This window comes from Dermochelys coriacea, chromosome 1 (genome assembly GCF_009764565.3).
Source record: "Dermochelys coriacea isolate rDerCor1 chromosome 1, rDerCor1.pri.v4, whole genome shotgun sequence".
NCBI classification, from domain to species: Eukaryota; Metazoa; Chordata; order Testudines; family Dermochelyidae; genus Dermochelys; species Dermochelys coriacea.
In genome coordinates, this window is record NC_050068.2 from 251,926,143 (window position 1) to 251,951,708 (window position 25,566).

General features: G+C 39.4%; 1 protein-coding gene across 1 annotated transcript in view; it reads right to left on the reverse strand.

Annotated features, from left to right (window-relative positions):
• IGF1 (insulin like growth factor 1) overlaps positions 1-25,566 on the reverse strand; it is an 83,782-nt gene that overhangs the window by 12,082 nt on the left and 46,134 nt on the right. Inside the window, exon 3 of the mRNA XM_038422447.2 lies at positions 9,740-9,921. Coding sequence (XP_038278375.1) covers positions 9,740-9,921 — 182 coding nt within the window. The remainder of the gene's footprint in view (positions 1-9,739; positions 9,922-25,566) is intronic.

Sequence of the window (25,566 nt, forward strand, 5' to 3'; positions counted from 1 at the left end):
GTGTGGATGCTCCCATGAACCTTGTGGGCCCAGGTTGGAGACCTGTAGGTCGGGACAAGGCTCTTGTTTTGTAATAATACTAGAGTGACCTACAAAAGTCAAAGTATTAAATTCCAGTAACTTCACCAATATGTTCAGAAGTCACATTAAAAAAAGGCAACTACATCACCTAAAACCATTTGACTTTTTTAATTGCATTTCTCTTTCAGGCTCAGGCCAGCTTCCACTGTGCTGAGATCAGAGTGATCGGAGCACCCTACAGGAGAATGGAGACAGCTTGTAGATAGTAAAGGTAAGTTATTATTTATTTTATGGGAAGGTGTGATGGTCTATACTCTTATGGTCACCACTTTTACAAGACTATGATAAATTTTGTACACCGTATGCCTATGCCTTATTGAGGTATAATTTGAAAATTATAATCTGTTGAACATTATTGTCCTGGTAAAATATATGTATCAACGTTGTATGTAATGTTATAACTTTCTACAGTATAATGTTGCTGTAACATGTTCCAGAGTTAGAAAGGCAGGCTCAAACCAGTTTTTCAGAGACAAAAACACACTAGCACCCCAGACAGGTGTTAGAGGGCCATCACCTATTTAAATGGCCATCCTCCAGCAGGGGGAAAGGAGAGATGTAAACAAGACATTTACATTTAATCACATGGACAATTCAAACCTCACGTCTGCAACGGACTGTGTGTCACCATGACTCAACAAGGATGTTTCTAGCATTAGCAATTGAGTTATAAAGGGGGAGGAAAACATCTGACTACACCTTTCCTCCTCTCATCTCTCTGTTCATGACATCATCAATGCTCCAGGAACTGAGCTAAAGGGGGAGTGGTCCCAGGCTGGAAGGAGACCCAGCCTGTGAAATTTACAGTAGTGTATGATGAGACAAAACCTTTGCTTTTAAGGCCACGTAGTTTAAGTTAGATATTAGCTTGTGTATTACTCTTTAATTTTCTTTTGTAACCAGTCCTGACTTTTATGCATCAATGTTTAAAATCTCTCTTTCCGTAGTTAATAAAATTATCTTATTGTCTTATTTTAACCAACGTGTTTGGATTAGAGTGTATGGAAAGCTCCATTTGGGATAAAAAGGCTGGTGCACATATTTTCCTTTGATGAAATGACAGACTTTCTATGGGCTTACATTGTTCAGTGATGTGCTGGACAGTACAAGATGCACATTTCTGGGGGAACAAGGCTGGGACTAAGAATTTTCAGGTGTTACTCTGTAGTTTAATTCATGAGTGACTGGTCATAGAGCTCAGGTATTTATCTGGGAGTGAATTTGCATGCTGGAGGCTGTGTGAGCAGGCCAGTACTGGATGTTCTGACTGCAAAGCAATGTAACAGGCACCCCAGGCTAGACAATTAAGGGGACACAGCTGTTCCATTGTCCAGATTGTATCCTGAGGAATGTCGCAGAAGGCTGATGATTTTCTTTCACAGATCACTTTCAACAGAAGAATACTTTTCAGCACAAGACAGTGTAAATGGTTACCTAACTTTCAGCCCAATTTGACTAGTCAAAATACTTCGGTCTAGCCACAATGGTTATCTCAGGCTGTGACTCTAGAACAAGCTATTGGCTTTTTCAACTATGACTATTTAAACTCTTGGTGCTGGCTGGACTGAAAATTCCATTATAGAATTAGGGCATTTTTAAATTAGAAGTGCAACAGTGTTCTCACCTTTGGCAAAGCCTGTGAATTTTGCCAGTTGAGCTTGGAAGTAAAAATTTTTGATATGTTGCTAGAAACAATTGTAGTTTTGTATTGGAGAAAACCGTTTTTCATGATTTAAAACAAACAAACAAAAAAAGCATTTCCTGTCCACAAATAGTCCTTTCTGCCCAGAGGAAAAACAACAACCTGCAGTTGGCTGCCCTTGTGTGCTGGGACCCCAAAAAAATAGTATCTTGGGACAGGGGACAGCCTTATCTTTCTTGTTAAGTAGGGCACTAAGGCCCAGATCCTTAAAGTATTTCTGAGCCTAACTCCCACTGAAATGAATGGGAGTTAGGTGCCTAAATACTCTTGAGGCTCTGACTCTAACTCCCTGCTTAGCTAGTGAGTATAGGGGTTCCTTTGGCATCCTTTCAGGTGGCTGCCTGCGAACAGGTTACTTCCCAGAGTTTCCACACTGAGGACTGATAGGAGCTATGTGTCATTGTAGTTTGCAATCTCCCCTAACTACCCATATCCAGAAATCTTGCTGGAAGGATGCCGTATAAGATTACACTTGCTCAATATGGAGTTTATTGTTGGCCTGCAGCCCCACCAGTTCACCTTTCTGCACCCATCACTTTATCAGATTATTTCCCCCCAATGCTAGCAATTGTGCATGTTTGGCGAGTAGTTGGCTACACTGGGAGAGGGCCATTTGGTAAAGGGTTGTGCACAGCAGAGCAGTGAAAGGGAGTGATGAGAGGTTGGCATTTTTAGGAGGGCAGAGTTACAGTTGCAGTGTGTGGTCAGTAGTGTGCAGTAGTTGTGACAATATTTTTTTAAAAGAGATACCCATCATTGATGAAAAGTAGGACTACTAAAGAAAAATATGAGCCCAAACCCAAATTCAAAGTCTTCCTGTCGGAAATTTATGAAAAGAAACCAAATAAAAACTACATAGAAAATTCAAAGGGAATAAAAACTAACCATGTGTGAAATTTCACTCTCATTGGCCATCAAGTTATAGAGCAAAACAAAAAATTATGCTCCATTTTAGAACTCACTTCTAACTGTAGAAGTGTCTCCATAACAGGAACTCCCTTTATCACGGAGGTATTGTGAGGCTTAAATTTGTTGACACTGTAGCTGTGAAGTGCTTTGAGAGCTCCAGGAGAAAAGTATTGTAGAAATGCAAATTATTGATCTAGTTCTGGGACCTGCAGGCCTATGAGATGTGGCTCTCACCTAGTTTTTCCTCCAGGGAAGAAGGAGCACACATGTGAAACTTCTGTTTCTGAGAAGAAAATATTTATTTTCAAAAGATTCCCCAAGCTCAAAATCTGCATTAACCTCTCATAATGGGAAATCAAATTGAGACTTATTCTATTTCTGTATTATAAAACTCAAATTGCCTTTTGCTGTACTATGGTAGTCTCCTGAATTTGATTTCTGTTGTTCCTCATGCTACATCTTTTTATGCAAAACCTGTATGTAAAGTCTCAGCCTGTTACCTTCTATCTGATGAACGTACTGGGTCAAATTCCCACTGAAGTCAATGGAGTTGAATGGGTGTAATTGGGTGTAAAATTTATCTCATTTACTGATTAATGGTTTTTACTGTAACAGAAAAACTCAAACTTCTCAGAAGACACTCATCAAATCATAGGAAGCCATGACTGAAATATAGCTTATTCATAAATAAATATGCTATTTCAATATTACTTATATTTGTGAATTGGCTCATCACATTAGGGTCACTGAAATAACACAGTGAATGTTTAAAAGACTTTCCAATGACCTTATCAGCAGGCTATTATAGTGGTTCTAAAGACCTCCAGAACACCTGCTTTCATGGGCAAGAATAATCACTGTTATATTTGTATTGGCTTAGAGTCATGTTATGATGATGATGATGACCTACTTCTAGTAACTTAATTTCATTCTGTGGAGCTCTATTACAGAACGATTGAAACATTTAGGCATAGTCCAGAATTGCCAGACTTTGCTCAGACATGCAGGGATAGAGAAGTTGATCCCTTCCTCAGAAAGAAAAGTAGTCTCCTTCCCAAAAGTGCTTATGCTGGCTTTGATTTTCCATGACGTTCAGATATTTTACTGGACTTCAGAGTCTCGTTACTCACCTAACATCAGTACTTGTTGCTTAATAGTACACTCCTACGTTGGTCAGTACACTCCTACATCGGTCAGCATGTTGGCACCAGCTACACAAGAAATCTTCAACATTTCTTTATGTCGGTGGGTAAATATGGGGTCAAATCCTCAAATTCCTACTCAGTTTTTGTTTAGGCAAGTCCCTCTTTGTCTTCAATGGGAGATATTCTTGAATAAGGATTGTCAGCCCCAAGGTCCCATTCTTTCAAGCTATTCTGCACAGGAGGATCTTGGTACTCACACAGAGGCCCACTGAAGAGAGTGGGGCTCTGTACAGACACAGGATCTGCTTGCAAGATTAGGGCATAAGCAACAACTTCAGGATCTGACCCAGAGGGCCTGCTTCAAAGCCCACTGAAGTCATTGGAAAGACTCCCATTGGCTTCAGTGGGCTTTGGAGCAGGCTTGTATTGAGGAACTATGCAATGGATATTCTAAAGCAAATAAAGAAATTGTGCACAACCCCAATTTTTTTTCCCATTTAACATAATTAATTTCATACATTAAAATGAGAGTGCCAGATCTACTCCATGGATTAGCCATGGATCAGCTAAATATATTCATATATGGCATGCATTAGAGGAAAAGACCTGAACCTCATTAGTCTATTAACCTTGCCTTCCCCAATGGACACTTCCAAAGTTGATTGCAAAAGCTGTGAAATTTATTAAATTTGAAAATGTACATATTACAAAAATTGCTTGCTTGCCATGTTTTCTGTTTCATCTGTATGCTATATAAAATGTGAAGGTCTGTGAGTTTGTATTTATTAATTTTTTATTTCAAAGTGAATTTATGTTCATGAAAAGTCCTGTATTGACAGCCCTAGAGACTGAAGTCCTGAAGCTGCATGAGCTTTGAAATATCCTACATCTCTATTTATTTTGGCATTCTGGCTTTACATTTGTAAGAGCTTGAATTCATGCTCCAATTAAATTTTCCCTAGGTACCATAGATTTGGAAAAACTATTCTATGCAAGGAACAATAAAAACACATATTACATTAATTTAAGTGGTTCATAAATATGGTGTTTCTCAAACACTAACTGCACCACCTATAAAAGCCATTATATAGAATAATTGTCCTTTTTATTTAAATAAATTTAAAACTTGCTTTTCAGTTATAACATCTAGATGCATATTATTTCTACAGTTCCTGAGTTAGTTAATTGATCCTTCTTTCCAAAGTCTGCAGTATATTAATTGCATTTTGAACTCTCTAGCCTATGTGCTGTAGGAGAGTCCACTATTAAAATATTCTCTCATGCTTATTTTCATTTCATGACAGCAGTTAACGTAGATGAATAGAGGATTCAGGGAGGAAGAAGCTCACCAATTTTGGTAGCTGTCATCAGGCAGAGGAAAGTTTGTCTCATCAAACTTTATATAAAGCATTCTTCTAAAAATGTTCCATTTGTCTTTGTTTTGCTTTCTTTTTGCATTTCCCCTCTTTCCCTCTACTTTATCCCTTCATCTGCTGTAGCTCAGAGTTTATCATTCCTTCCATCTCTTTCACCTCAGTCTGATTTTCCCCATGCTTAATGCTTATCAAACATTTCAGTTCATTTTTCTCTGATTGTTCTTTCACCTCCCTTTTCTCATCTTTTTTCTGACCTCCTCTTTTCAACTCTCTTCCCCTCCCATTTTCCCCTTATTTATTTTCTCTTTCTTGAGCTGATGTTTTTTTCTCTCCACTTTTTTAAACTCCAACTTTTTCTGTTGTTCTTGTAAGTGATTCCCTTTCTCTTGATTTCCTTGAGTTCTCTCTCGGCCTGCTTCTGTTCTCTTTCCATCTTTCCATGCATTCTCTCTCTTCCTCTCAGGTCCCTTAATCAATCCCTCTTCTCTTCTTTTTCCCCCAGAGTGTGCTCTCTTTCTTCTTCTCTTGTCCCCATTCCCCCTTGCTTATCTCCCACTCTCTTCTGGATTTCCTTCCCCCAAGCTTCATTCTCTCTCTCCTTTTCCCTCCCATCATCCTCTTCCCCCCCCTCCTGAGTCTCTCAATAATCTCTCCCCTTCTCTCACTCTTTTCTTCTTCCAGTATCCTCTTCCAAGCTCTCCCTCCCTTAGGATCATACTTTAGGTTTTGTGAGGATGTGAGGATCTTTCTGCTAATCCTTCTTCCCTTTGTGAGGAGAAGTGTGTTCCAACATGATGAGGGCAGCCCCATCTTTTGTTTGTGTGGAGAGGGGAGATATCTAGAGGGTGACTGTTCTTGTGGCCCTCAGGAGGAGGTGTGTCTGGGGAACCAGTAGGGAGCTGATGGGAATCTTCTCTCCCTTCAGCCATGGTGAGACAGTTTTTTCCCCATCTCCTGAGGTCATCATAAGGGTGTGGAGCACAAAGAGGAGTTGCCATGGTTCTTCTCTTCTTTTTTTCCCAAGGCCATGAGCATTGAAGTCCTGGGACATACAGAAACCTCATAGGTTGCTGCTCTATGGTTGATCTCTGCCTGGAGAAGACTCTACTCCTCAGACATTCATAGTGGGAGGTACATCTCTGTGGTTGACTCTCAGCAAGTATTACAGAGCCAGTTTTTCAGAGGGCTGACAAAGCCTTGGGGAAGAAGTGGGAGAGGGATCACATTCTCTCAAAAAAGAGCAGGATGTTGCATTTCTGACAAGAGATTCAGATCTTAGAATTTGCTTTTAGGACTATATAAATTCTACTTTGCTCTTCTGTAACTTTCACTGAAAATGCTTTATCAGCTTTAAATTTTGCAAAATATAAATCTCAATATGCTGAGACAGCCATTAATTTTTATTCAATTTGATTTAATTTAAATCCTTTTCTCACTACCTTTTGTATGAATATGAATTCAGCTGTCAATTTGGATTCCATCTTTGAGAAAAAATCCCTTGTGTAACTTTCTAGAGAGGGTCCTACAGGATAGAGTTGTGACACCAAGCCACTGCACACTGTACTCAGTCACCAGGCCTAACCCCAGAAAATGTGCTGCACAATGTAAAAGGCAAGTAACACATAAAAGGGAGATGCTCAGAGGCCAAACAGGAGACCAAGGTGGAGACGTGTCCAGATGTGACAGTGGCTATGGCAGCTTACTTAGGGTCATTTATATTGTAAGCTCCTCAGGGCAGGGACATCTTTTACTACATACATGTACAGCACTTAGCACAATAGGACCCCCAATCCTAGATGGAGTCTCTAGGGACAACAGCGATACAAATAATAATAATGCGGGACTCAGAATGCTAGTGTAATGTATATGTGAAATAATAATGGAGAGCAAGACCAAAACAAGGAATCAGTGGACAACATTTATGCCTGTATATAATAGCTGTGGTAAATATTAAATATATTTGGTTCTGGGGAAAAATGCCAGAACTACAGCTTTGGAGATTAAAATCATCTATTAATTTACAGAGCAGACACAGCACACATGGGCAGCTGAAGTGCAAGTTTCTTCCTTAATGTCCCCTCATTGTGCTTCTGCTCTGAGCTAGTGAGAGAATTCGGAGGAGATCAGTTCATGATCATTTAGTGTTTGGCTTCTCTATTAAAAATGGCACTTACTGCCAACAGAGGAGATGGTTTTATGATGTGAATACTTGTCCAGTGGGATCTGGAGTGAGGTCATAAACTCACTTCCAGTAGATCCACAAGAGCCATCTGATTACATGTGGATAGTGATGAATTGGTAACATAAGAAAGTAAGAACATAAGAATGGCCATATTGGATCTGACCCTGGGTTTATCTAGCTCAATATCCTGTCTTTCAGCAGTGGCCAATGCCAGGTGCTTCAAAGGGAATGAATAGAACAGGCCACCATGGAGTGATCCATCCCCTGTTGTCCACTCCCAGCTTCTGGCAGTCAGAAGCTAGAGACACTGGGAGCGTGGAATTACTTCCCTGACCATCTTGGCTAATGGCCATTGATGGATCTATCCTCCATGAACTTATCTAATTCTTTTTTGAACCCTGTTACAGTTTTGCCTTTCACAACGTCTCTTGACAACAAGTTCCACAGGTTGACTGTGCGTTGTGTAGAGAAGTATGTCCTTCTGTTTGCTTTAAACATGTTGCCTATTAATTTCATTGGCTGACCCTGATTCTTGTGTTATGTGAAGGAGTAAATAACACTTCCTTATTTACTTTTTCCACACCATTCATAATTTTATATTTCTCTAGCATATCCATCTCTTTTCCAAGATGAAAAATCCCAGTCTTTTTAATCTCTCCTCATATAGAAACTGTTCCACACCCTTTATCATTTTTGTTGGCCCTTCTCAATTCTAATATATCTTTTTTGATATGGGGTGTCCAGAACTGCACAAAGTATGCAAGCTATGGGCATACCATGGATTTATAAAGTGTCATTATGATATTTTCTGTTTTATTATCTATTCCTTTCCTAATGATTCCTAACATTCTGTTATCTTTTTTGACTGCTGTTGCACATTGAGGAGATGTTTTAGGAGAGCTATCCACAATGACTCCAAGATCTCTTTCTTGACTGATAACTGCTAATTTAGATCCTATCAGTTTGTATGTATAGTTGGGATTATGTTTTCAATTGTACATTTCTTTGCATTTATCAACATTGAATTTCATCTGCCATTTTGTTGCCCAGTCACCCAGTTTTGTGAGATGCCCTTGTAACTCTTCACAGTCTGTTGTGGACTTAACTATCTTGAGTAAGTTTGTATCATCTTCAAATTTTGCCACCTCATTGTTTGTTTAACCCTTTTTCTGGATAATTTATGAATATGTTGAATAGCACTGGTTCCAGTACAGCTTCTGGGGGGACCCTACCTCTCTCCATTTGGAAAACTATTTATTCCTATTCTTTGTTTCCTGTCTTTTAACCAGTTACTGATCCATGAGAGGTCCTTCCCTCTTATCCTGTGGTAGCTTACTTTGCTTAAGAGCCTTTGGTGAGGGACCTTGTCAAAGGCTTTCTGGAAGTCCAAGTAGACTATAGCCACTGGATCACCCTTGTCCACATTCGCTGACCCTCTCAAAGAATTCTAATAGATTGGTGAGTCATGATTTCCCTTTAGAAAAGCTTTGCTGAATCTTCCCCAGCAACCTGTGTTCATCTATGTGTCTGCTAATTCTGTTCTTTACTATAGTTTCAACCAATTTGCCTAGCAATGAAGTTAGGCCTGTAATTGCCAGGATTGCCTTTCAAGTCTTTTTAAAAAAAAAATGGTGTCACATCACCAGTCATCTGGTACAGAATCTGATTTAAGTGATAGGTTATATACCATACTTAGTAGTTCTCCAATTTCACATTTGAGTTCCTTCAGAACTATTGGGTGGATATCATCTGGTCCTGGTGACTTATTACTGCTTAATTTATCAACTTGTTCTCAAATCTCCCCAACTGACACCTCCATCTCAGACTTTTCTTCAGATTTGTCACCTAAAAAGAATGGCTCAGGTGTGGGAATCTCCCTCACATCCTCTTCAGTGAAGACCGATGCAAAGAATTCATTTAACTTCTCTGCAATGGCCTTCTCTTCCTTGAGTGCTCTCTGAGCATCTCAATCATCCAGTGGCCCCACTGATTGTTTGGCATGCTTCCTACTTCTGATGTACTTTTTGCTGTTAGTTTTTGAGTCTTTTGCTAGTTACTCTTCAAATTTTTTTCTCCTGGCTAATTATAATTGTACCCTTGAGTTTATGCTCCTTTCTGTTTTACTCTGTAGAAATCTTAGAGGTGAAATACTCCATATTCCATATTCAAGGAACCAGGCATTCCCTTGACAGACATTGCTTTTCACAAGTGCCACTAAATCTTTGATACCTATATTTGAAACCTAGGGGATATTTTAAATAAGGTTCACAATCATGATGCTTTTCCTTATTAGGTAAAACACATACTACTTGCTACATGACCAGGCTTGAGTAAAATCTCCTACCCTTTGTGCTTTTGGCATATCAGTGTGGCGCTGAGCACGTACAGAGCGTGCAGATTTGGGTGGCTTGATAGGAGCACAGTACATTTCCAGCCTCCTCAGGTCACAGCTCTGGAAGCAGCATTCATCCACTATTCCCTTGTGGTGTAAACGTCTACTGCTGGATCCATACCCTGTTGGCTTACCTGCACACAACACAAATGGGAGAATTTTATTGTTGGGGAAAAAATGCAAAAGCCTCAGTAGCAATCCTATGATAGGCTGCATTATTATAGCTGGAATACTAGTGACAGTTGTAGTTAAGGCTGCCTATATGTTTCCATTCTATGACCCTTTCTTCCGTTGCTCATAACTCTCTGAACCATTCGCCTGAAAATGGGCTATATTTTTAACATTTGAGCAAAACCATAACTTTTCTTATTATAAAATGTTGTTAAAAGCTTTTTTGGAACTATTTTAGTACTAAAGAGGTTGAGAGTAGGAAGCTTAAATTTGGCAATGTACCGATCATCATTTAGGTGAAAACTGACTTTGAATTGGTGGAATTAGGAGTGTTTAAAGATCATAGTTTGTTCATAAAAATCATAGAAAAGTAGGACTGGAAGGGACCTTGATAGGTCATCTAGTCTAGTCCCTTGCGCTGAGGCAGGACTAAGTATTATCTAGACCATCCCTGACAGGTGTTTGTCCAACCTACTTTTAGGGCTAGTCTACACTAGAAGGGCGACAGTGGCACAGGGGTACCGATGTAGCTGTGCTGCTGTAGCGCTGCTAGAGCAGACGCTTTGGCTCAACGGGAGAGTGCTCTCCTGTCAGCATAATTACTCCACCTCCCTGAGCAGCGGTAGCCTCTCCTGCTCACATAACACTGTCCACACTGGTGCTTGGATAGATGTAACTTACGTTGCTCGGGGGTGGCTTTTCTACACCCCTGAGTGACTTAAGTTCTAGAAAAGTAAGCGCTAGTGTGTGCAAGCCCAGAGATTCCACTGCCTCCCTAGGTGCTTTGTTCTAGTGCTTAACTACCCTTAAAGTTAGGAAGTTTTCCTAATGGCTAACCTAAATCTCCCTTTCTGCAATTTAAGCCCCTTGCTTTTGTCCTGTCCTCAGTGGTTAAGGAGAACAATTTGCCCTTATTGAATTTCATCCTACTTATTTCAGACCATTTCTTCAGTTTGTCAAGAACATTTTGAATTCTAATCCTGTCCTCCAATGCATTTGCAACCCTCCCAGCTTGGTATCGTCCACAGATTTTACAAGTGTATTCGGTATGCCATTTATCCAAATCATTTATGAAGATACTTAATAGAACCAGACGCAGAACAGATCTCTGCAAGACCCCACTCAATATCCCCTTCCAGCTTGATTGTGAACCATTAATAAGTACACTCTGAATATGATTTTCCAACCATTTGTGCACCCACCATATAGTAAGTTCATCTAGATTGTATTTCTCTAGTTTGTTTATGAGCAGGTCAGGTGAGACAGTATCAAAAGCCTTACTAAAGTCGAATTATATCACATCTACTGCTTCCCCACTATCCTGGCTTGCTACCCAGTCAAAGAAGAATATTAGGTTGGTTTGACATGATTTGTTCTTGACAAATTCATGTTGACGATTACTTATCAACTTATTATCTTCTAGGTGCTTACCTTGATTGTTTGATTATTTGCTCCATTATCTAAACTGACTGGTCTATAATTCCATGGGCTGTCCTTATTCCTCCTCTTATAGATAGGTAATGTATAGTAGTTTCTTTAAGATAATGGATAGTGCTGTTAAAATACTATTTCCTAACATTTTAAACAAAAGAGGGCTTCCTTGAGCCTGCATGTGAGCTAAAATTAAGAGTAAAGGGGAAAAATACAGTGAAATTTCTACAGACTGTAAGATGTTGTTTAATCAGAAAACAGTAAGCAGTAGAAAGTAAGGTTGAGTTAGTAGTAATCAGTAAAGTGCTGTAAAAGCAATAAGCATTAAGGTGCATGGTGAGTGAGGGAACGCTGAATACTGCTGCCTAGCACTGTATAGTTATGACATAATGTATGAAACAGGACTGGTATTGCATACTGTTTGCTGCTTATTGTATGCTATGGTCACTAAGCAGTTGCGATAAGTGTGTGCTCTGGGAACGAGGCAGTGTTTGCCCATTAAATGTTTGCAAAAGTAAAACTTAATTACACTAATGTTTACCTGATGTGAATACAACAGGGGAACCAATGCAGCAGAAATGAATCCCCTTAATAACTCAAACTGATGGTCACAGAAAATGTTTTGCAGTATTAATCCAGCTCTAACCAACAGTAATGTTGTTAAAATCCCCACAACATCCACTTCTATTTTTCTCTCCTTCTGATCCATGGCTTCCTTCTTTCTGACTGTCTTTTTTTGATTTCTCAGATGGTTTCTGCTTTTCTCTCCGCTCTTTGACATTGGGCAGGGAGTTGGGCATGGAGCAGCCATCTCTTGCTGGGCCTGTAGTTTCACTACTATCCAGCGATGACATCCAGTTGCACTGTCAGGAGACTGAGTTTTAGGAAGGGACGAGGGACTCAGGCTGGATGAAGAGTGAGACTATGACAAAGTTGATGAATTTAGTTTTTCATTGGGAAAATTTTGCTTCTTGCCCTTTTACAGTAAATTCTGGAGGCACATCTATAAAGACATCCTGGACTTGTCAGTTTAGGAAGACAGTACAGTTTGTACTCCTTTGTAATTAAAACAAATAATCACTGATCAAGAGCCCCTGAGACCACAGTACATCCATAAAAAAAAAAGACTTTTTTAGTGATAAAATATGTCTAACTTTTTAGCCAGGGATACCGTCAGCTCAGAACTAACTGTCCCTGAGAGCTTTGTAAACTTAAACAATAGGGTTTTTTTAAACATCCTTTCCCAGGGATTATAAATTAAAGAAAAAGAAAAACATGCTTATTTAGTACATTGTAATCCACTGAGGACCTCTATACTGTACATTCTCTCCTAAATTATTTGTTTCATAAGGATAAACAGGACAGCAAGCCAGTAATAGATTATAGTAATATTTTATGGCATAAGTTTGTTTTTTTGGTGTGTTTTTGTGTGAACCACTGAAATGTCTTATAAATGTGCAGAGATGAAGACATTTTTAAGGGATTATCTAGATTATTTTCACCCAATAAGGAACACTACTACCTGTGAGATATGCAAGATCTGACTCTGAAGCATTCTAACTTGATCGCCTCAGCATAACTTATTCTATAGAACTTAGTGTTTAGGGGTCAAAAATAGAGTGGCACTTACTTTACTTGATACTTGGAGCTGTCTCAGATTCTCTCCATTTAAATAATTGCAGGTTAAATTATGTTCCTGGGTGTGCCTGTGCAACTCTCACTGACACAGATCTTCCAACTATTCCTAGAAACTAGTTTATTTATCAAATTTAGCTTTTTTCACTTTACATATTGCCCGTTCACAGATTGTGATTTTAAGAAATCTGTTGTGGCTTGTTTTAATTTAGGTTGTAAAATTTTGAGGTCAAGAACTTTATTTTTCACTTGACGTGTTTTTACAGTACCTAGAAAGCACTAATCCTGACTGGTTCCTCTGGGTGCTACTGAATTACTTAGGACCTGGGAATCATCATCAAAAAGTCAGTCTGTTCTCAGTCATTCTGTTTATCTTAAGATATGTAGAGTACAGACACAGCACACCCAGCTAGCAGTGGTATAAATAGCAGTATAGACAGTGAGACACTGCTTAGGTGTGTACAGAGACACACCAGAACCCTATGGTATACGGTATATACCCTACATGGCTGTCTACATGCCCAAGCAGCACCTTCTCTATCTAAACTGCTGTTTTCATCCGTATAGTGTGCCACTACCTCCCTGCTGCTGGAGTCTTCCCCTGCTGCAGTGATAAGCTCTGGTATTGGGAAAAGGCAGTAGGGAAAGTCTCTGGGAGCTCCCCACTGCTGGAGCCTTTCCCTGCTACCTCCTACTTGCCACAGACCTTCACAGTGTGGACTTAGACTTCCTTTCACTGTGACATGGAGCTACACGTACCCCATGTGCTGCCGCAAGAGTAGACAGTCTTATACAGTCCTTATCACCATAATATCTGAGTCATTGGGAATGTCACCATTGTTTTTCATTGATCTAAATGCTATGAGATTTTAGCAATAATCATAATATTTAATACTTCTTTATCACCTTTTATGAAAAGATATCACAAACAATAAAGCTTCCAGATGGGGAAATTGAGGCATAATAAGATTGTCACTGTCAAATAGTCCTATAAAATATCAGTCAAGTTGGCTATAGAACTAAGTTCCCCTTCACTGACTACATGTCTTGTGAATTACAGTGTCTTATGAATTTCCCCTAGAAGATAACAGTATCCCTGGTTCTTTACTAGAGCCAATTAGCTGTTTTATACAGATGTATCAGAACATTTTTTACACTAAGTTTTCTTTAATGGTAATTTTTTGTCTCATTGCTGTTGCTGTTTGCTGCTGTGAAGCTCTATTGACTGAATTGACATTTCTGAAACATTTGTACTTAAAGAGGATATAAAGGAAATAGTCAAATTCAAAGAAAGTTTAAAATGCTGAAAACTTCTGAACTATATTGAAGTGTATTACAGTTAACATTTAACTTTGATATGAATAAACACATCAGAAATGAGTTAGTAGATTGAAATGATTCTACTGGAAAGTGTTTCCTTTCTTTTTATGGATCAGTAGACCCTGCCAGTGTGCTCAGGCACATTCTATGTTTATATAGAATATGCTTTTATTTTATCACTTTTTCCTAGGATCAATCGTTTGAGCTGGTGTTTCTTTTCATATGTTAATCTTGACAAGCACAGATAAGGGAAAGCCTAGACATACTATAGCTGAAATACTATACTACATTTTACTTTCCAGTATGATACTTAATCATCTCCCAGAAGCCCATTTGATCCTACACTTACTGTGACCAATAAAGGGACTCTAGCTGTGTGTTCCAATTTTTAACATGACTGACTTAACTCTATGCCCTGGCTTTAAGAAATCAAGATCTGCTCAATACATAAATGTTGGAATTAGACATGCTTTTATTTGTGGAAGTAGAAATACAAAACAAATATTTCAGAACTATCTGGGAAGGAGTGTTGTGTAATAGTAAAGCATTGGAGTTGGGACTTCTGGGTTCCGTTCTCAGCTTTACCACCAAGTTACTGTGTGATCTTGTGCAATTATGGAATTCAAAATAATTATTATTAGTCCTAGAAATTAATGTATTAATTATTATACTGGAACTACTTGCAAGCACTGAATAATAAACTTAGAAGGCGGGACACAGAATCTTTAAGGAACTTTAAATAGGCAATTTGGAATGGAAATCACTGGTATATTGGTATATTGGTATCACACTGAACATATCTGTGTATACATCTTGATATTTATTTATGTGTGGGTGTATGCATCTGGCACATGACATCTTAGATTCTCATTTTTCATTAACACATCATACGTAGAGCATATTAGGACTAAGTGATACCACTGTATTGGAGATCAAAGAACAATCCAGGTTTCATAGAATAAAACGTCACCATCTATGCTGCTAATTAAAGGGAAAAGGTTAATTTGATAGCTAATCAGTTTCAGAAAATGAGTTTAAAAGGCCATTTCAGGTCCTCACATAGTGTGCTGGTTTTTGTGGATCTCATTCTAAGGCACTTAGCTCTTTCCATTCATTGTGCAGGGAGCCTAGGTGCATAACGCAGGCTTTGTGGGTTGCAGTGTTGTTCCGTTGATTGTCTAGGCACTTAAAATTTAGGTGTTGTAATGCTGAGCATCACAATGCCTAAGTTGCTTTGTAGTTTTGGGCCTAAGTGCTATAAATACACAAAGGAAGTGAACAAAGGAAAATAGATTTTTTTCTCTAGTCTCTTTTGGTTATGATGATACCAGGTGTTACCTGTAACACGTCAGTATTAGAAAAATGAAACCTTTCAGACAGAAGCATGATTTTTAAGCTGACTGTATCCCCTTAAATCAAATGCTGCAGTATATAATAACACTTATTATCCCAGACAAGGTTCCAATAATAATTACAGTCAGATATGATAACTACTTCACTACAGACCTGATAAGGAGTTCTTTCTGCAAAAGGACTACAGGATCAGGCCCTCTGGCTCCTATTCAGCAAAGCACTAAAACATGCACTGAACTTCAAGCACAAGCTTTAGTGATTTCCTAAATGGGGATAGACTTAAGGATGTGCTTGGAATGCTTTCCTGGATCAGGTCCTACCTGAGTGGACAGCATGAGAAAATATCTAAAAAAAGCAAATAGGCCTACACATGCAACATCAGTTGTCCTATTCCCAAGAAATTTTATAATAAAAGGAAATAGTCTGAAGGGGAGTTCATTCAAGGGAATGAACTCCCTAATCTTTCATTGCTCATATTGTAATCTGTTACCTAAAAGCCAGGATTGCCTAAAAATACTGACAGGTTTCAGAGTAGCAGCCGTGTTAGTCTGTATCTGCAAAAAGAAAAGGAGTACTTGTGGCACCTTAGAGACTAACAAATTTATTTGAGCATAAGCTTTTGTGAGCTACAGCTCACTTCATCGGATGCATTCAATGGAAAATACAGTGGGGAGATTTATATACATAGAAAACATGAAACAATGGGTGTTACCATACACAGTGTAATGACAGTGATCAGGTAAGGTGAGCTATTACCAGCAGGAGAGCGGGGGGGGGGAGTGGACCTTTTGTAGTGATAATCAAGGTGGGCCATTTCCAGCAGTTGACAAGAACATCTGAGGAACAGTGGGAGGGAGGGGGGAATAAACATGGGGAAATAGTTTTACTTTGTGTAATGACCCATCCACTCCCAGTCTTTATTCAAGCCTAAGTTAATTGTATCCAGTTTGCACATTAATTCCAATTCAGCAGTCTCTCTGAGTCTGTTTGTGAAGTTTTTTTGTTGAAGAATTGCAACGTTTAGGTCTGTAATCGAATGACCAAAGAGATTGAAGTGTTCTCCGACTGGTTTTTGAATGTTATAATTCTTGACGTCTGATTTGTGTCCATTTATTTTTACGTAGAGATTGTCCAGTTTGACCAATGTACATGGCAGAGCGGCATTGCTGGCACATGATGGCATATATCACATTGGTAGATGTGCAGGTGAATGAGCCTCTGATAGTGTGGCTGATTAGGCCCTATGATGGTGTCCCCTGAATAGATATGTGGACACAGTGGGCAATGGGCTTTGTTCAAAACTTCAAAAACAGACTCCAACGAGAGACTGCTGAATTGGAATTAATTTGCAAACTGGATACAATTAACTTAGGCTTGAATAAAGACTGGGAGTGGATGGGTCATTACATAAAGTAAAACTATTTCCCCATGTTTATTCCCCCCTCCCTCCCACTGTTCCTCAGATGTTCTTGTCAACTGCTGGAAATGGTCCACCTTGATTATCACTACAAAAGGTCCACTCCCCCCTCCCCCCCGCTCTCCTGCTGGTAATAGCTCACCTTACCTGATCACTCTCATTACACTGTGTATGGTAACACCCATTGTTTCATGTTCTCCATGTATATAAATCTCCCCACTGTATTTTCTATTGAATGCATCCGATGAAGTGAGCTGTAGTTCACGAAAGCTTATGCTCAAATAAATTTGTTAGTCTCTAAGGTGCCACAAGTCCTCCTTTTCTTTTTTTAAAATATTGATTGATCCTGATATGCCAGTATGACATATCCAGTCCTACTCACCCACAATTTTTCCCTTGCGTTCTGACTCAACTTCAAAACTGCTCTCTGGCTGCCATCAAACAGTTCCTTATATTTACTCAACCTTCAGAATGATGCCTTTGGACATGTAACAGTCCTAGGAATTCCTTTCTGCTGATGTATACTGATGTCCTTGGAGGTTTGTTTCCTTTTTTGTCAGCTGTTAGCTCCAAAGAGGTTTCATATCATGTAGGTCAAAGTTTACTTAATAGAATTTTTGGCTACCATTTAATCTACTGTAGCAAAGTATTCTGCTGTTTCTTGAAAATGAGCCAAGTTATAGAATTCCAATGGTTAAACAGCTGGCTTCTGTAATAACAGCACTTCCCTTTAAACAATGCATGGCCATGAAGTAATTTAGTAGGGCCTTCTGTATGCTAGACTTTTCTTTTTGCAGCAAATTCTAACTGCTGAGAGCACAGTTCAGCTCTACTGGTAGTAGCAATGTTGGGAGCTCTACTGTAGACAGCTACAGAAGGTCTAACCATCCTGCCATCTAGACCTCCTCTGAGGATTAGAAGCTGCACTACTAATATTAATAATGAGACCTTAGAGACTAACAAATTTATTTGAGCATAAGCTTTCGTGAGCTACAGCTCACTTCATCGGATGCATTCGGTGGACTCAAATAAATTTGTTAGTCTCTAAGGTGCCACAAGTACTCCTTTTCTTTTTGCGAATACATACTAACATGGCTGCTACTCTGAAACCTGTCATTAATAATGAGAAATGTCATGAAGAATAGTCCAGAAGAAACACAGACCTAGCTTACTACAACAAGGGTTCTGGAAGGAATTGTGGCATCAGCCAAATCAGAATCATTACCCAAATCTTCGCATTGTGCTGTAATAAGTAACATGTTTGTCATTACGGGAGCACAAGCTGAGAGTGATGTTTAAGCCCTGATTCAGGAAGCCATTCCAATTTAGGAAACCACCTAAGCACATGCTTAACTTTAAGCATAAAATGCAAAATGTGAAATCCAAGTTAAATATCGTCAGATCTACAAAGTCAAGATTTTTAAATGTGACTAGTGATTATGGGTGCTCCACTTTTGGGTATCTGATACCGGCCACCTAAGCAATGAGGTGCCCAAAATCACATTTGAAAATCTTGACTATGAGGGGGATCATTTTGCTGTTGGCAATGGGGGCAGTTGCCCCCCTGGCATCCATCTTGGTTTCCCCTCCCCACCATACTTTTCATATGCTTGTGTGTCTTCCACTTTTGGCCTCACTCCATATGACTTTGAGGATATGATATTGTCTCACATAATGTTCTATATGCTGACACAACTTTGCCCCCCAGAATTTTTCTGCAATGACGCCCCTGTTGATGACTAAACTGTTCCCATTGTAACTTCTGCATAAGTTTACTTCTGTGGCATTCCTATAGGGTTTCCAGTCACTACTGGGAAAACTAGAGGCCTGTGTTAAATCAAAAGAAAATGTCTGTGTTTTGATGATGGTATGAAAGATTTACAAAAATCTTGCTACCTGTAGTGAAAGTTCCTGTACACTAGGAATGATTTAAAACTTAAATCTAGCAAGCAAACCAAGCAGATTTTAATAAAAATGTAGTGCATTTGTTTCGAACCCTGAACACTTGGTTGCAATTTTGCTTTTATGTTTTATTGAGTGTTGTAAAATTAATATGTTGAGCCAAATTTGATTTTGTTTATATCCACCAAAGTGAGCATATTTTTGTATTTGTAAATATATGATGAATGGATGTACTAGCTCTGAAGCCTAATATTTACATGTATGAGACAAAAGGATGAGTTTTATCAAAATATACTGGTAACATTTGAAGAGAGTTGTGCATTTTTTTTTTAACATTGAGAACACTAGATTTCAGGATACTTGGTTCCATTGAATTCTAAATGTAAAACAATAGGGGATATTGTCTCAAATCATTGTAAAGAGCTTTGTCTTTGCAAATCCTAAAAGTTTTGTTGGGAACGCAAGAGCACTCAGATGGCATAGCAATGTAACATGTGAAATCGTATGACTTTACTGAGAGTTTTGCCTGAGGAATCAGATAATCATAAAGACTTAGGGCTGGAAAGGGACCTCAAGAGGTCTCTAGTTCATCCCCCTGTGCTATGGCAGGATTAAGTGTATAAAGACTCATGGATTAGGCTTTATGAGAAAAAAATCACTGTTTTGAATAGAGAAATCCACACAGACAACAAAATCAAACGTATTTCAGCTCTGTATTAACAGACTGTAGCTAAATCCACTTAGAAGGAAATTACTACTTCCGTCTATGTGGATTTAGTCTCCAGTTTAAATAAAATTAAAAATTAACACGGTGTTTGCCAGACAACCAGCCACATAATTGAACAGGGTAATTTTCTTCCCCTATTGTTGCTTTCAGAAACAATTTTTTGCTCTTCATTGGATATTTAATCTTAACTCCCTCCACTCCCAAGAAAACCCAACAATCCCTCTTAAACTTGTTTCCAAAGTACAGAGTTTGTAACAATTTACCCTCACATGTAGCTGCATTGCACTATGCCCTCTGCACAGAGCTGCTATTTGGAAGCTATGAAGTGTCTAAACATGCAAAAAGGCCATTATTTGCCACATGGTAATTTCCAAAGTCAGTTGTGCTGATGTGAAGAGTAAGGCCTATAGGCTTGGGTAATATTGCACTGGGATATGAAGCAAACATTTTATAGTTTTAGAATTCTTAAAACAAAACAAAACAAAAACGAACAAAAAATTGGGAAACAATATGATGTATTGCTTTAGACCAATACAATTCTCCAGGGGGTGAAAACCTTGCCAACACAGCACAATTTACAAGCCTAGGTCACATTCCAGCACTGGAAAGTGTTAGATGCTGCCAAAAAAAATTATACTTTGGCAAGAGAAATGCTTTGCTGGACAGAAATTCATTTCTAAGAGAATAGCCAGGTTTATCAAGGTCTAGGATAAGATAATCAGAAGCCAGTAGATCATTGTTACATTTGAATTCACAGAATGTTGCATACATACTATGGTGCAGCTTCCATGGAAGACATTGGTATTGCATTCTTCCAACTGTAATGAGAATATATTCCCTATTCTTGTTACAATAGAATAAATTAACATTACACCATATCCTCTTTTTCTTGTATTTGTTCTCACAATGAAGTACTGCATAACAATTTTCTGTTGTAGTGGTGATGGCACTGCTCTCAGCTATCCAAGTAAAACATGGACCCCCAAAATCCAGTTTAGATGGGGATAGAGGCCTCTTTAATATTGTTAATGAAATAAATATTGGGAATTGTGTGATTATGAGAGACTTTAATTTCCCAGATATAGATTGGAGGACAGGTTCTACTAATAATGGTAAGGCCCAGATATTTCTGGATCTGATAGCAGCCAGATTTCTTCACCAGATAATGAACCAACAAGAGGTGATAATATTTTAGATTTTTGTATTGGTAAGTAGCAAGGACCTCATAGAAGAACTGGTTGTAGAGGGCAGCCTTGGTTTGAGTGATTATGAGCTAATTCAGTTTAAACTAAATGGAAGGATAGGGTCTTTGATTTCAAAATGGCAATCTTTACAAAATTAAGGAAATTATTTAGGGAAGTGGACTGGAACGATGAACTCAAAGATCTGAATGTGGAGGATGCTTGAAATTACTCTAAATCAAAGTTGGAGAGATTATCTGGAATCTGCATCTCACACCTAGGGAAAACATTTGTAGGAAAGGGTTGCAGACCAAACTGGATGAATAAGCATCTCAAACAGGCTATTAAGAGAAAGCAGGAAGCCTACAAGGAATGTCAGAAGGGATAGATCAGCAAGGAAAGCTACCTCTTGGAGGTCAGAAAGTATAGGAAAAAAAGTGAAAAGCCAAGCAGAGCTTGCAAAAGAAATTAAAACCAATAATATAAGGTGTATAAATAAAAAGAAAACAAGGAAAGAAGAAGTTGGATGGCTAAGCACTGAGGATGGGGTGGAGATTAAAGATAATTTAGGTGTGGCTAAGGCTGCGAGTCTGTCACAGAGGTCACAGCAGTCATGGATTCCATGACTTTCCAAGACCTCCGTGACTTCTGCAGCAGCTGGTGCTGGCCCAGAGCAGCAATTTGGATGTGTGGGAGGGGGCTCAGGGCAGGGGTTTGGGGGTTGTGTGTGGGGTGCTTACTTGGGGTGGGGAGCCTCCCTGAAGCTCCTAGGCAGTGGAAGGAAGGGAGTGTGTGTATCTCTGCGCTGCCTGCACCTGCAGGCCCCATCCCCGCAGCTCCCGTTGGCTGCAGTTCCCAGCTAATGGGAGCTGCGGCAGCCAGCGCTTGTGGTGGGAGCAACGGAGGAGCCCCTGCCCTTGGCCCCTGTTTCTGCTGCCTAGGAGCTGAAGGGACGTGGAGCTGAGTAGGGAGCCCCTGCCAGCCCTGCCAACTTCCCCAGGACCAGCGGGGGTCCTGGGTCACCTCCCCCAGCACCCGTAGTGGCACCAGACCGCCTGCCCCCACCAGAGCACCTCTGCCCAAGTTTTAGTCATAGTGGGTATTTTTAGTAAAAGTCATGAACAGGTCATGGGCTCGTGAATTTTTGTTTATGGCCTGTGACCTGTCCATGACTCTTATCAAAATACCCATGACTAAAATGTAGCCTTAGGTATGGCTGAACACCTAAACAAATACTTTGCCTGAATTTTTAATAAGAGTAACGAGGAGCTTGGAGACAGTGGCAGGATGGCTAATGGAAACAAGGATATGGAAATAGAAACTACCACATCCAAGGTGGAAGCCAGACTCAAACAATAATGGGACCAAATTGGTGAGGCTCAGATAATTTCCATCCAAGAATATTAAAGGAACTGGCACATGAAATTGCAAACCCAATAGCAAAGGGCTGTAACCTATGACTGGAAAATTGCAAATATAGTATCTATATTTAAGAAAGGGGGAAAAAGGTGACTTGAGAAACTACAGGCAGATTAGTTCAACCTCAATAGTATGCAAAGTCTTAGAACAAATTTTAAATGAGAGAGTAGTTAAAGTCATTGAGATAAATGGTAATTAGGATAAAATACAGCATGGTTTTACAAAAGGTAGACCGTGACAAACCAACCTGATCTCTCTTTTTCAAGAAGATAACTGATTTTCTAGCCAAAGGAAATGCAGTAGATGTAGTCTACCCAGATTTCAGTAAAACAGTTTATACAGTTCCACATGGGAAATTATTAGTTAAATTGGAGAAGATCGGGATTAACATGAAAATTGAAAGGCGGGTAAGAAACTGGTTAACGGGGAGACTATAATGGGTCATACTGAAAGGTGAACTGTCAGGCTGGAGGGAGTTTACTCGTGGAATTCCACAAGGGTCGGTCTTGACACCAGTCTTATTTAGTGTTTTCATTAATGGCCTTGGTACAAATAGAATGAGTGTGCTAATAAAATTTGTGGATGACACAAAGTTGGGAGGTATTGGGAATACAGGGGAGATCTGGAATATCATACAAGACAACCTTGAAAACTGGAATAATAGAAATGGGATGAAATTGAATAATGCAAAGTGCAAGGTCATGCACTTAGGGACTAACAACACCGTCATGAAAAAGGCTAATGCAATCCTAGAGCATCAGGTGAGGTATTCCAGTAGAGATAGAGAAGTTTTATTACCATTATACCAGGCACTGGTGAGACCTCACCTGGAATATTGTGTGCAGTTCTTGTCTCCTATGTTTAAGAAAAATTAAATAAAACTAGAACAGGTGCGGAGAAGGGCTACTAGAATGATCAGAGGAATGGAGAACCTATCTTATGAGAAAAGGAGTACTTGTGGCACCTTAGAGACTAACAAATTTATTGGAGCATAAGCTTTCGTGAGCTTCCGATGAAGTGAGCAGTAGTTCACTAAAGCTTATGCTCCGATAAATTTGTTAGTCTCTAAGGTGCCATAAGTACTCCTTTTCTTTTTGCAGATACAGACTAACATGGCTGCTATTCTGAAAGCTATCTTATGAGAGGAGACTTAAGGAGCTTGGCTTTTTAGCCTAATGAAATGAGAAATGAGGGGAGATATAATTGTGCTCACTAAATACATCAGAGGAATGAACACTGCGGGGAGAGGAATTATTTAAATAAAGAGCCAATGTTTGCAGAAGAATGAATGGATATAAATTGGCCATCAACAAGCGTAGGGTTGAAATTAGATGAAAGGTTCTAATCATCAGACTGAGCTTGATACATCTATGGAGGGGTTAGTATGATGAAATTGCCTACAATGGCATATGGCCCATTTGTGACTGCTATTAGCAAATATTTCTGATGGCTGGAGATGGGACACTGGATGGGAAGTGCTTTTAGTTACCATAGAGAATTCTTTCCCAGGTGCTTGGCTGGTGGGTCTCGCCTACACACTCAGGATCTAACTGATCATCATATTTGGAGTTGGGGAGGAATTTTCCCCTGGCTCAGATTGGTAGAGACCCTGGCGTTTTGGGGTCTTTTCTTGCTTTCCTCTGCAGCATGGGTTAGGGTCATTTGCTGGTTTGAACGAGTGTAAAAGGTGGATTCTCTGTAAATTGAAGTCTTTACATCAAAATTTGAGGATTTCTGTAACTCAGCCAGAGGTGATGGGCCTATTACAAGAGTGGATAGGTGAGGTTCAGTGGCCTGCAATGTGCAGGAGGTCAGACTAGATGATCACGATGGTCCTTTCTGACCTTAAAGTCCAGTTAGTCTATGTATCCTTTCCTTGCCCACACTCAGTAAAGATATGGTCCTGAGAAGAACTATTATGCCTCTTTTATACCCATCTTTTCCTGTGGTCAACATAGCATCTCCCTTTTTCTGGTTGAATTAGTGGGCGAAAAGCCATGTTAAAGCCATTGTTTGAGTAGATGGCTCCACTTGGCTCCATTGAAGTCAATCTCAGAACTCTTTGACTCCAGTGGGACCAGGATTTCACCCTAAACATTGCGTGCAAGAAGCTGCTTATGTAGGCCCTGATCCAAAGCACATGGAAAGCGCATCCAAAACTTCCATTGTCTTCAGTGGGCTTTGGATCAGATCCACAGTGAATAATTCTCTGCTTTTCCTTCCATCTGTCCTGATGGAGAACAAACATCAGATCACTAACATGTAAAGACAATGGGGTCAATGGATGTTTGGGGAGACCTTGAAGTAGGTAAGAATAAAAAAAGCTAGTGAGATACCCTATATCAGAATGATAATTTTCCTGTGGTAATGCTTGTGAAAATGGAAAAGAGTTGACTAATCTGGCTACATAATAAAGTTTCTAACCATGTAGTGTTCCTTGGATGTCCTTTCTTAGCTGTATTCTGAGGAATGATAGAAGATAACAAATGATACTTGTGGTGTTCTTCTCCCTACATTTCAGCATCAATATCTTGTTAAGGACAGTAGGATTTAAGCGCTTTTGCATAATGACATAATAGAATTTGTTTCTCTGTGGCATCTTTCACACTCCAGATATGTCAAAATACTTCACAACGATGTGCTAGCCCAGCAACTGTGTAAGACTGCACACAGCCATTATAACCCATGTTGTCATGATGATTTTTATTTATCCTATGATAACCCCCAAAGGTCCTGATCACAATCAAGCCACCATTGTGTTAGCCTCTTACAAACACATAGGTAGACAATGCTCCCTGTCTCAAAACATTTACAATCTCATTAAAGACAAGTGAGAATAATAAGCAATAGGAGGGACAAGAAGAGGGAGAATGAGGATAACGGTAATAATATTGTACAGTTATACAGGTTTGCAATGTGCACAATATGATAGAGGCTCAAGTTAACATTACAGAGCTCTTGGTCAGCAAAGCAGCAGCTTCATGCTCTAGTCTACATGATGCAGAAATACAGAATGAGCCGTAAATAAGCTACTAACATTTCATTCTGTATCTGTGGCTTCAGGTTGAGTAGCATTGTTTGAACCAGCCTTGACTACGAGCTTTGTTGTTCCAGCTAGGGTACTTTTCTTTAGGAGTTAAAGGGTGATTGGTTATCAGAGCTGTGACAAGATAATGACTTAAATATGGCTTCTTAAGTAATTTCAGTTTGTAGATTTCTTATG